Below are 13,194 nucleotides of genomic sequence, written 5' to 3'. Positions count from 1 at the left end.
TATACATCCCCCATGGCTGCTGTACGCACTAACAATAACCTGTCCTCCTACTTTGAGCTCCAACGAGGCACAAGACAAGGCTGCCCTCTGTCGCCCCTCCTGTTTGCAGTTGCAATGGAACCGTTTGCTCTTGCTCTGAGACAGAATACTGATATCAAGGGTATTCAGCGTGCTGGACTGGAACACAAAGTTTCGCTTTATGCGGACGATATGTTACTGTACATTTCGCAACCACTTTCCAGCCTCCCCAAATTAATGGTTCTACTTAAAGAATTCGGCCAAATATCTGGTTACAAAGTAAATTTTCAGAAGAGCGAGTTAATGCCAATTGGTACTAGTCAGATAGCTTTGGATTCATTCCCATTCCGAATTAGCCTTAAGAAATTCAAATATCTTGGAATTTGGATCACCCACAATCATAAAGATTTATACACTGCAAATTATCAGCCTCTTCTGTCTAACCTTAGTAGTGATATTGAGCGTTGGGATCCCTTGCCTCTCTCCTTAGGTGGTAGAATTAATACCGTGAAGATGACTGTATTGCCCAAATTTTTATATGTCTTCCAGTGCCTTCCTATTTTTTTGACAAAATCTTTCTTCTCCAAACTGAACAATTATATTTCGACTTTTATCTGGCATAAAAAACCACCTCGAATTAAGAGAAGTGTGTTGCAGAGAGCTCGTACAATGGGGGGCATGGCTCTCCCAAACTTTATGTGTTATTACTGGGCTGCTAACATTAGAGCCATGTTGTACTGGGTGAACAGTGACATCACGGCCCCTGCGTGGACGGTCCTGGAGGGAGCCTCAGTTAGAACTACCTCTCTGTCAGCCTTGTTGTGTGCCAAATTGCCATTCGCGCAGCCTCTCTCTCACTTCACCTCTAACCCAGTTATTATACACTCAATTAAGATTTGGAATCAATTTAGAAGGTCCTTCTCCCTTAAAGACATACCGCAAGCTGCACCGATCGCAAAAAATCATATGTTTACCCCATCAGTGATTGATGATTCTTTTGATGTTTGGTGTAGAAGAGGTTTGATCTCACTGTCTGATCTCTACACAAATGGCACTTTTTCCTCTTTTGAGCAGTTGGTGCAGAAGTACAATATCCCCAGATCACATTTCTATAGGTATCTGCAGCTTCGGAACTTTGTAACCTCAAACTCAGGTTGCTTCCCAATGTCCCCTCCCGATTCTCTGTTAGATACAGTTTTTACTTGGAAATCAACCACAAAGCGGGCTATCAGTCTGATTTATGATCACCTCAACACCCACAATCAGACAGCTTTAAACTTCCTTAGAGGTAAGTGGGAGACTGACTTTGATGAGGCAATCCCAGAAGGAACCTGGCAGAAAATAATTAAGAATATTTTTTCGTCCTCCATATGTCTAAGATATGCTGTAATCCAGTTCAAAATTGTTCACCGTTTACACTGGTCTAAGGTCAAGCTCTCAAGGATCAATGCTGACATAGATCCCACATGTGATAGATGCAGCCGGGCCCCTGCTACTCTTCTGCACATGTTTTGGACTTGTCCTAAACTTTTTTCATTTTGGCAGAACATTTTTGAGACTTTTTCTACAATATGTGGGAAGACAATCCTGCCGTCACCATATATTGCTCTGTTTGGCGTGGCTCCTGTGGACTCTCCTTTCCTTATGCAGCGGGAAACCAACATGATGGCCTTTTGTTCCCTCCTGGCTAGGAGACTGATTTTGTTTAAATGGAAAGACTCTGCCCCACCATCATCTAATCACTGGATAAGGGAAGTCATGGCTCATCTCAAACTGGAAAAGATCAGGTACACTGTTCGGGGATCCACTGAGACATTTTATAGGATCTGGCAGCCTTTCCTGAACTTTGTGGAGGGTATGGATGCTGATAATATAATGTAAGAGTCTTCATTCATTTTCATTTGTGTTGGCCCTGTGTCTGATGGTTATCTGGCAATATGTTATTTAATTTCCTTTTTTTTTTTTTGTTTTGTCTGGTTTTTGGGGGTTATTTTTCTTGTTTTTGTTTCTCTTTTCTGTTTTACTGTACAGTCCTGTTTTAATGATAAAAAACTAATAAAAAGACTTTGATCAAAAAAAAAATATGCATTCACAAGCCTATTATCCACAGATTTTTCCTCTGGGTGTTCTGGAGCCATCTCAGCTGCATTTAGGTGACAGACAGGGGTATATGCTGGACAAATAGAAAGACAATCTCACACACTCACCCTCTTACAGGTAACGTAGAATCACCAAGTACATTATACAACATACATGTTTTAGACTGCATGGGTGGAAACCGAGATCCCTGGAAGAATATGAGGAGTCATTCAAACTCCTCACAAGGTCCCAGCCCGGATTTGAACCAAACATCCTTCTCGCTGTGAAGCAACAGTAACCATCAAGCCCAAATGATGCCCAAAATTCTATTAATAGTCTAGAAATCTGCCATAACAGGTTGTGCTTTTATGAGCCAGAATCCTAGAGATTCGATTTTACCTCACTTTCCTATGCCTGAATCAGTACAGATTACATTTCCACTCTTGACCAGAGTATACCTGCAGACACATGCAGGGGGTGCCTCAGGTGTTACTCCAGAAATGGCCGTAGAGACTGTGGGGTGCCAGAGACACAATCCATTTCAGTTCCCTTTGTTAGTCTGAAAGATGACTCAGACACACACCTTAGTAACCCAGAGCCAGGTCTCTCCACGCAGCTGCGTCCAAGTGGCCCACATATTAGCCAAGTCTGTGATCTCCAGCTGTCAGCAGCAACACACCCAATGAAGCTGATAATTAAATCCAACAGGCTATGCTCATTCCTTTTCTCCCAAAAGAAAAAAGAAAAAATGACATTATCCCACATACAGTAAGCTCCAAAGCTGCGCTGTAAAATGGGAGATCACATGTATAGTGACATGAATTTTATTTAGAAAAGAAAAGAAAAAAAAGAGGCAGATAGATAGGTTACAGTTTTGTGTCAGAGAAAAGATGATTTAACTATGATTTCCAGTGAAAGAAAATAGGAGCAGTGACAGCTCTGCAGAGCGGCCCTGCGGCTGCACGGGCGGACACACCGCAGCTGTCACAGAAATCATCCGGATCAAGGCTGATTTATGGTTCCGCGTCACACCAACGCAGAGCCTAGGTGCGCGTCGCCGCGTACCTACGGCGTAGGCTCTGCGTCGATTTAACGCAGACCCATAATTCAGGCTTCAACACTCACCTCGCCCCGCTCGATCCGCTCCACGATGCTGGCGAACTCCGTCATGTCGTCGGAGTCTGACATGGCTACAGATGCTGACGGATGCACGGTGTCAAAATGGAATTGAATTTAAAATCAAATAATATCAAATACACAGGCAAAAACAGCTGCTCCCGCTTAAAGAAAGATGCTCTGCAGCAGCAGCTTGAGAGTGAAGGAGGGCTGGGCTGGAGAGACGGAAAGCTGCTTCCAGGAGCACGTCCTCATCCTCTCCCCGTCTGGTGTGTGTCGGAAGAATCTACGGTTCATGCGCGTCCTGTTTTATTTGAGTTTGCTTCAATTTAGAGGGAAAACCCCGCCCTCTCTGACTGTACCATCTCCCTCCTTCTCCTCCTGCAGCATCCATCCCTCAGCGGCGACGTCTCGATGCACAGAGCTCTCTGTATCTCCCGATCTGCCATCTATCAACCTGGAGTCAGTGACTCCCTTTTAATCTGTCACTGTCAATTATTATTATTATTATTATTATTATTATTATTATTATTATTGTTATTATTATTAGATATATTTTCTATTTATTTCTCTAGGATCCTAAATTTGTTCATGCCACCCAGTAAGTTGGATTTTTACGCATGACTAGCTTTGTGCCCATTTATATTAATTAGCCCCAAAATAAACTCAGCTCCTTGGTTTATAGGTATTTTATGTCTGAGTGAGCGTTTCTTTCATTTTTAGTTTGACATGACACTTGAATGTGACACATTGAAACTGCCTGATGGCGTTTCATGGTAAGAGCCAGAATTTGAGGATTAAGTTCGTGATTTTAATTTTTCTGGCAATGCCACTTGTTCTATGTCAGCAGATGGCCTCATGGCTTCAAGCAGACATATTCTCTCCACCCTGCTGAGCATGTGGAGGGGGACAAACCGTCAGGCTGGCCTGACAGACCTAACTGAGCGTGAACAATTAATAATGTTCAAAATTGCTTGGTTTAAGATCAGCTTTGTTTTTTCTAGACTGGAAATAAAAGGAAATCTCAGCAGCCCTGCCAGACTGAAGCAAATGACTTTTGACAGTTTGACAGTTAATTTTGTTTGCATTATTAATCTCAAAAAGGCATGTGTAACAATTACATAAAACAAATTAGTAATCAAATCTGTCCTTTCAAAAATACTCAGTGCTAAAAGCCTTCCATCAGTAAAGTTGGTCGGTTGCTGCAGCAACCAAAAACGTCCCAAATGTTTTTCAAAAAGGATTACTGTTGGATATTGATGTACATCTCTGCATGAGAGGGGGCCACAAGTCCTCATCATACTCTGCCTTTCATATTTGAGGCCTTAGCTGGCAAACCAAGCCGTGACATACTTGGACACGAGCAGCGTCCAAAAACATTGTGCCTTTTTGAACACAGTGGACATCTTCCAGATAAGAGACTTTGGCCCATATCTGCAGTTTTCTTTGGCAAACATTTCGCTTTGACTGATATACCATTGATTCGCATGCCTTAACTTAGTATCAACTATTCATTACCCAAAACACATACCTTATATCCAATCAAAACTAGCACATCAAATTGGGGACAATTTCGTCTCACACAACAATTCAGTTCCATGTTATTCAATTCAATGTTATTTATAAAGCATCTATTACAATACAAGTTGTGTCTAGGCACTTTCCAAAGACCCAGAACACGACCCCCAAGCAAGTAGGTAAAAACTCCCCTAGTGGGAGAAAAATCTTAAGCCAAACAGGGGCCAGGAAAAACTCCCGTTTAGAAGGGAAGAAACCTTGAGCAAGACCTGGATCATAAGGGGGGACCGTCCTGCTGAAGCCCAGTCGGGTAGAGCAGGAAAGGAGAGCTAGGAAAGAGACGATGATGAACAGAGAGAGGAGAGGCACAGACACAATGGCTAGCTGCACCACAGGGTTGACTAAACAGGTGTAGACAGCAGACACTGAGGTGGTCAGAGGGTGGGACCACAGGTCAGGATGTCACTACATATCCAACAGAGACATCCATACACACAGATGGATGTAAACACTGGGATGGTCAGAGGGTGTGACTGCAGGTCAGCATGCAGCTCCTGAAGCTCTGGCCTGCAAACATGTGCACAAGAGAAATAGAGGGGGCAGACCAGCACAAAAAACTACAAGAACAATGGACTGCAATTAAGCTTATTAGATACTTATAATGTATTACTGTGGATTGAGTTTAAGAAAGGAAAGAGAAGAAGAAGAGAGCAAAAGTGGTGAGGGGCAAAATGGATTATGTTGGTGTCCCCTTGAAGCGTAGGTCTATATCAGCATATCTACGATACGCTATGTTTAAGACGAGCTGCTCTAGTCTTGTCCTGCAGCTGCAGCTATGACTACTGGCCCTAACACACTAGAGTTTACACTAACTATAGGCCTTACTAAACAGAAAGGTTTTAAGTTTGGTTTTAAAGGTGGAAGTGGTGTCAGCCTCCTTAAACCAGATTGGAAGTTGGTTCCACAGTAACGGTGCCTAATAGCAGAAGACCCGTCCTCCAAATCTACATTTGGATACTCTAGGAACCCTGTCCTACTCTAGGCACTCTGAGAACTGAGAGCTCTATTAGGAACATAAGGTACTATCGAATTGTGCAAATATTACGGAGCTAAGACGTTTAGGGCTTTATATGCAAGTAATGGAATTTTGAATTGGAATCTATGGAGGCAATGGAGGGAGGCGAACACGGCAGAGACGTGGTATTTCTTGTTGATTCCAGTCAGCACCTGCACTGCTGCATTTTGGATCAACTGGAGCCTATTCAGAGAATTACTGGGACATCCTGCTAATAATACATAATCTAATCTAGAAGATACAAACGCAAGAATTATTTTTTCAGCATCACTCGAGGACAGGATGCTCCTAATCTTTGCGATATTATGGCGATTGGAAAACGCCGAATATAACTCTAAGGTTTCGCACAGTAGCACTGGAGGCCATTGCAACGTCATCTAATCCCTTCCTAAGGTGTTTGGGACCAAAAACAATAACCTCTGTTTTATCAGAATTTAGAAGTAAAAAGTTAGTGGAAATCCAGTCCTTCATGCCCTCAATACATGCCTGAAGTTTAGCTAACAGTTCGGTTTCATTTGGTATCATAGACAAATACAGCTGTGTATCATCTGGGTAGCGATGAAAGTTGTGGTTCTGTATAAAACTCCCCAAGGGCTTCATGTATAAACTGAACAAGATTGGCCTTAGCACTGAACCCTGCGGAACACCATAGCAGACCCTCGACTGTTCTGAAGAAATCGCATTAACATGAACAAACTGGAATCTGTTAGATATGATTTAAACCAACCTGGCTGTCCCTTTAATCCCAACAACATGCTCTAACCTGCAGTAAAATGCTGTGATCTTCAGCATCAAAAGCAGCACTGAGGTCCAGTATACTGTAACTAGTGTGGTCGCTAATCCATTATCAGAGGCTATAAGAAAATCATTAGTGACTCGAACCAGTGCTGTTTCTGTGCTATGATGCATTTTGAACCCTCACTGAAAAACTCCAAATAGATCATTTCTACATGATACATGACAAAAACCCAAGTTTGTCCCAGTTCATAAACTTTGGCACATGTCTGGCCCAGATGACGCTGGCCAGTGCCATAACTGAGACATAAAAGTAGCCCAGATTTGGCCCAGATGTGTCTGTCTAGGCTTTTGCCACTGTGGGAAGAAAGAACCTTGAAGCTACAAGCTAAATGCCCAGAGCAGTACCCCTCCTTTAACTTGGTATTAAGGATTCTTCTGCTAGATTCATATTTCTTTCTTTCTTTGTGATTTTTAATTGATCAAGTTATAACAGTTGTAATACTGTACTCGAAGAGTCCCATGCATGACTGTGAAACCGTTTCTGACATTTCTGTTTAATTCTGATCTCTTTTTGGCCCATTTCAACTTCACATTCAGGCACGCCTCAATATGCCATTAACCATTTAGACCACAATGATTCACTCCTTATAGGTTTGTAAAATATGCCCAGAACTATTGATAAAATTACATCAGGCTACTCACTTGCCAATTAATCATACATTAAAATGATTATATACGCAGATAGTTACTATTTCCCACTTATAAAAAGGGCAATTTATCCAGGAGGAATACAATTTGGCTTTTAAGTCATAAAAGGTCCAAATAGTTGATAATTAAGAATTAGTGTTATCAGATGTAGTTATTCATTTCCCCCGTAGGCAACTCCAGCCAAAGGGGAACATGAATATCTACATCTGATTTAATCGGGTATAAAATGTTATTTTAAGAGTAAAACTGATCCTCTTGTTATAATAGAACGTCATCATCCTTATTGCACTTGCTTTTGTATCAACATTTTCTTTTAGTTTGAATTCTGATGACAAATCAAGTTTTCTTTTTCTCCTTTTAAGACTACAAAAACAAATAAAGCCAGAAGCGGGTACATTAAAAAAAAACCCATGTATAATTGGATTGAATTGGAAACTGACTTTTCACCAGGAGCACCATCTTTCTCCTCTTTTTTTTTTTTTATCACTATATTTATTTTTAACTGGTATGATAACAGGTTTCTTGGGTTTAAGGAACTCTTTTTAAGATCTTCTGTCTTTTCATTGTTATCTACAAAGGTTTGTATTAAACTTTCTAGGAACCCTCATGTTTATATATGATTGGGCTTTTGAGCAAAGAGCAAATGTTGGATTTAGGCTCCATAACACATGAAGTCATTTGGTAACTGAACATCTGGGTGATAATAATATTCACCATAGATTTCACAGCAGTTTATTCTTCAGCTTTGATGTGTCAGTGCTCGCGTTTGATAACTTTGGAGATGACACTAAGCTGGCGCATAAAAAGCCCCATAAACCACATTGCTTTCTCCCAATCTGAATAATTGATGTAATGAACATTTTACTATGTGGAATTAACTAGAGCTGAATGACTGAAGGAAGTGCAGACGTACCTATGGATCATTAAACTTTATTCACATCACACGGGGCAAAATGGCAAATGTGCTATGTTTTAATTCTTGTGTAATACCGCTGCATTCAAGAGTTCATACATCAGAGAGTGAACACAAAGTTCCCGGCCTCCTCGCTTCACAGGTGTTTGACAAAGAGGACAGTGAGTGAGTGTAGTTTAAAGATATTTAGCCTTGTAGAAAATGAGTCATCAAAGACTCCCAGAGCATATTGAGGTTTTCTTCAATGGCACATTTACAGTATGTTTTACATACATTTCAAAGATATTTCATGGGTGAGATAAATGTGAAAGCTGTCATGTTAACTAACCCCACCCAAACTACAGCTGTTACTTAAATGTCATGGGAAAATCTCCAGACAGATTGTCTCAGTAGGGCTGAACCCACCAGGGGATATAACAAACCAAATAACTTGTCAACAAGAAAAAAAAAAGAAACGAAATCATAAACGTGTGTTCCAGTGCGGCTAACGTTCTATGACCACTGCATTTAAGGGGTAGCCATGGCGGCCAGCTGGGATATCTATAGCCACATTTCCACTGAGCAGTGCAGCACAGATGGGGTCAGTATCGTATGTCTGTGCAGTTACAAAAATGACAACAGAGGACATCAAGCGCACTGCATTCTTTCTACTTGGCAAGAAGCTGAGCTTTGTTTAAGAAAAGTCTTTAAAATGGTGCATCTTGTATTTATCTCACAAAACTGACCGCCCCGTGTGTTGACCAGTGCTTCTAGCTCCCCCTTACCCTCCTGAGACCCGGGCTTTTGTTTGATGTGCATTTTTTATGTCTCCTTACTATTTGGGATCAGTAGGACCTAATTTTTGTTGAAATTACATTTTTGCTTTCTATGTGCTGTTGAACTATGTCAAATCCAATGGCCTCACATGAGGACAATGGGTTTATTTTTCTCTATTTCCCTTTCTTGGTCCTGCCCTGCATCCTTGCACATCCTGGTCAGGTTCTAATAATAAAAATATGATACATTTTATTTGCAATATACTCAGCATTTTGAATGAAATAAAGTGCTACAGAGTAAAAACATGGGTATTAGGTTATATCTCTATATCATTTATATATCATTTTCAATTGTTTTCTTTCCTATTACAAGGAAATAAAAACTTGCTCCACTGGCAGATTATTCTACTTATTTGAAAATGTGCTTTAAACAAATGGAAATCTAAAAACAAGTATTTTAAGTGTAATGAGACTTATTTTGACTAGAAATTGGACATTTGGGCAAGAAATAAAGACAAATGTTCTTGGAAAGAATTTACGTGTTTGCAGTGAAGATAGACCTGATGTCCTCAAACGAGTACTTCATGTTTACAGACGTTTGAGCTTGCTAATATTATTCAAATATATCAAAAACGCATGCCATGTGAAGCTGCAGACGTTATTGTGCATGAATATACTAGTTTCAATCATAAAATTAGGTTAGGATTTTTACCATGTCCATATTTCTGTCGGGAGCTGCCATAGAAGACTTTCATTGAGATCCCAGCCATCTTGTTTTTTCCCAAATTAGTGTAATTTCATTATGAGACCACTAGATGGTGCAGGCGGGGGTCCCGGATGAGGACAATGGGTCAATGTTCGTACAAATGAAGTATCATGGCGCAGAACAGCAGAAATGTAATGTCCTCATATGAGAACGCAGGGTCTCAGGAGGTTAAACATACTGTGCCATTGGTTCGGGTACTCCAAACTACATGTACTGAACTAAACCACTGCCCTCCATGGTGGAAACGGCAACACATCTGTATGGATCGTATTACTATGTCAACAGGGCGACTTCCCTGATCTCAATGTTACAATTGATGAACAATTTTGGACAGAACTATGACAAAATAGGTTGCCAACTGTTATTAATGCTCGTTACAGATTTAAAAACTATAATATTCTACATCAATTATACCTTAACCCAGAAAAATTACATTCATTCAAATCTAACCTGTCAGAAATGTGCTTTAAATGTGATGGTTGGTTCCTTTTTGCATTGTATCTTGGCTATGTATGAAAGTTAGGACTTTTTTTTTTCTTTTAAATTGTATAATGTTAATAAGAGCTGTCATTTGTCTATTTACTGTACAGTCAACGAAAATAACCAGAGTCAAATTCCCTGTCTTGTTTGACCTGACTTGGCCAATAAACCTGATTCTGATTCTGACTTTAACCAGGATCACGGGAACTATTGTTCCAGTGGACCCTGAACTTTGTTTGTTGGGGAACTTTACGTATTCGCCATTCTGTAACCAATGCACAACTCAAATTCATTGCAATTGCTCTACTCATAGCAAAGAAGTGCATTGCAGCGTCATGGAAATCTGACTCCCCTCTTCCTATTGACAGGTGGTCTGTTGAGATGAATAGTTGCATCCCCCTGGAAAAAATCACTTATTGTCTCGTAAAATGATACACCTTTTTGAAAATTTGGCAGCCATATTTAGACCATATTTGTACATCTCTTACACCAAACACTCAATGACTTAATGTAGTTGTTTATATTGATCTTGAACACTGACTTTTTTTTCTTGTTTTTGGTGGTGGGGGGCAGTCTGTCCTTTTTTATGTTTCTATAATCTTAGTATACGGATATGTTTGTTAGCACGTATTGCATATGAAACTGAAAAATAAAATATTCCCCTAAAATCCATTCAAACCATTTCACATTGCATGTTTGGTTTGGATGGCCTGCTTTGTTACCCCGTAGATTAAAAAATTGATATGTTTGGAGAAGGCCAATAATGGCTTTAAAGATGAGAAATATATTTATAGACCTAGCTGATTCCAAAAATACAAAAAACATTTTCTTGGAACTAAAGAAAAAATATGTATCCCTTGATGCAGCACCAAATTAGGGTAAATATATATATATATATATATATATATCTTCTTTGAATAAATTGCAAAATTATCTGAATTAAAAAAAGCTCTTTTTCCATTATTAATAGACCATTTTGACCCTGTTGACTTGCAACAATTAGTGAAAAATGACACTGACATTCAAATGCAAGTGTATGCTTGTATTATTTCTGCTGATCTGAGCTGCTTCATATTGGCCAAGACACTTTTGGAAAAGAGATTTTAACTTGTGTTTCATTCTTGGCTAAATCAAGTTTTGATTTAAAAAAAGAAAAAGAAAAAAAGAGTGATGTCAGTGACTGTGCAGCTCCCAGGTGGGACTTTACATGTGCGGCCATGTGTGGTTTGCATCCAGTGAAACTTCCCATCCTCCACAGCTTTTAATTAGGTCTCAGTCACTGACCTAGTTAAAAGAAGAAAATAATCATCAGCCCGCGTTACTGAGAACACAGGCCAACCATGTTCTAAAATGAGAAGCAACTATAGCAAATTAGACAAAACGCTAACCAGTTGTCATCTTTGAATTTAAAAATAGAAACACAGTTGAGTCACTGAGCCTATTATGGCCTGCTGTGGAGGGAAAAAGATGCCTTTCATTTAGGAACTCAGCTGTTGGGGGGAAGCAGATATTTTAACAACCAAATGAGAGATGCTAAGATTTGCTTAGTTTCCTTTTTTCCAGAGGTAAACAAAAATGTTTCACGTCTCGACATCTAACAGAAAAGTAAACAGGCAGGAAAACCCTACTTGGTCATTAAAAATGAGAGATGATCTACCAGTAAAGGAAAAAAATGGGCAATTTAGACTAGACTACTGTTTAGACTAGAGCTATTAATATGAGGTCCATTGAGAGACAATACAAGCCAGTGAGGTCATCATTAGGCTGGAAACCAACATATTTCTGTAAAAGAAACAGCAAAAACCTTACATGTGGCCAAATCAGCAGTTTGGTTTACTCTTTAAAAGACAGCACTCATGAACTTGACATCAAAACGCTTGGAACACCACTAAAGATGGGAGAAAAGTAATCATAGTGATATAAAGTAAATGTATCATATAATCTACAATTAAGAGAAATCTTAATGAAGGTTTACTACAAGCTGCAAACCATTGGTGACATTCAAAAAACTGGAAATCCAGATTAAATTTAGCTATTAAAAAAAAACAGCCTCCCAAGTTCTTGCATAACATTCTCTGGACAGATGAAGCCAAGACAAACTCATCTGAATGATGGGCTAAAAAATTATAGAGAAGGAAAGGGGCAACTCGTGATCACAAGTACACATGTGTTTAAACAAAGGGGAGGAAGTGTTATGGTATGGGCATGTGTGTGTGTCAGTGGGACGGCCTCACTGGTGCTTATTGACGATGCCGACAGAAGTAACACAATTAATGAGGCGTATAGAGTAGAGTTGTACTCTGCTCACATTCAGAAAAAATTCTTAAAAAATAAGACGGAGCTTTGCAGTGCAGATGCGTAATGACTTTAAACCTACTGCAAAAGCAACTCAAGACCTTTTGAAGGCAAAGAAATTCAATAATTCTTCAGTGGGCCAAATCAGTCGTCTGATCTCAGTCCAACAAAGAATCGTTTTTAGTTATTCAAGACAAGACTGAAGGCAGAATGACCTACAAACAAGCAGCAAATAAAGCAGCTGGCAAGGCCCGAGAAAGAATCTCAAGGGGCATAATTCAGTCATTAACGGCAAAAGATTTTCAAAGTCAAAGATGATGTTTATGTTGACAGTAATGTCATTTTGTCAAAGTACTTTTGAGCCCCTGAAAATTGGAGGCACTTAACTTTAATAGTAATTCTTAAATTGTCAATCCCATAATTTATTTTGTAAAAAAAAGCTAAAAGGTTAGTGTCTCAACACTTTCAGCCACAACTGAATCTGGACCGAAGAACCAGAGACGAGTTTGGTTGTTGACCTCATCTTACTGACATTCACCATAGTATACACTTCAGTTCATAAATTAGCATTACAAAAGTTACTGGAACATCTGCAGAAGATATGCATCTGCCCGACAGATGGGTCCAAATGCAGCCTAGTGTCATGCACGTTCCAGTAAACTTTGCACAAAGGCTAAACGTTAGATTGCCATAACATTTGGTTGTAATTTGATTTACTTGTTATACCAAAAAG

The 13,194-nt window shown here is 39.7% G+C and overlaps 1 protein-coding gene across 3 annotated transcripts in view; it reads right to left on the bottom strand.

Moving 5' to 3' along the window:
* The window catches only part of trim36 (tripartite motif containing 36), a 40,466-nt gene extending 36,889 nt beyond the window's left edge, over window positions 1-3,577 (bottom strand). For all 3 annotated transcript variants that reach the window (XM_061729299.1, XM_061729298.1, XM_061729301.1), the window contains exon 1: window positions 3,223-3,577. In XM_061729299.1, coding sequence (XP_061585283.1) covers window positions 3,223-3,285 — 63 coding nt within the window. In that variant the 5' untranslated portion in view covers window positions 3,286-3,577. The remainder of the gene's footprint in view (window positions 1-3,222) is intronic.
* Window positions 3,578-13,194: the final 9,617 nt, after the last annotated feature.

The sequence above is a fragment of the Cololabis saira genome, chromosome 9 (assembly GCF_033807715.1).
Source record: "Cololabis saira isolate AMF1-May2022 chromosome 9, fColSai1.1, whole genome shotgun sequence".
Lineage (NCBI taxonomy): Eukaryota > Metazoa > Chordata > Actinopteri > Beloniformes > Belonidae > Cololabis > Cololabis saira.
Note: the sequence above shows the minus strand (reverse complement) of the source record. Positions and strands in the feature narration are given on the sequence as shown.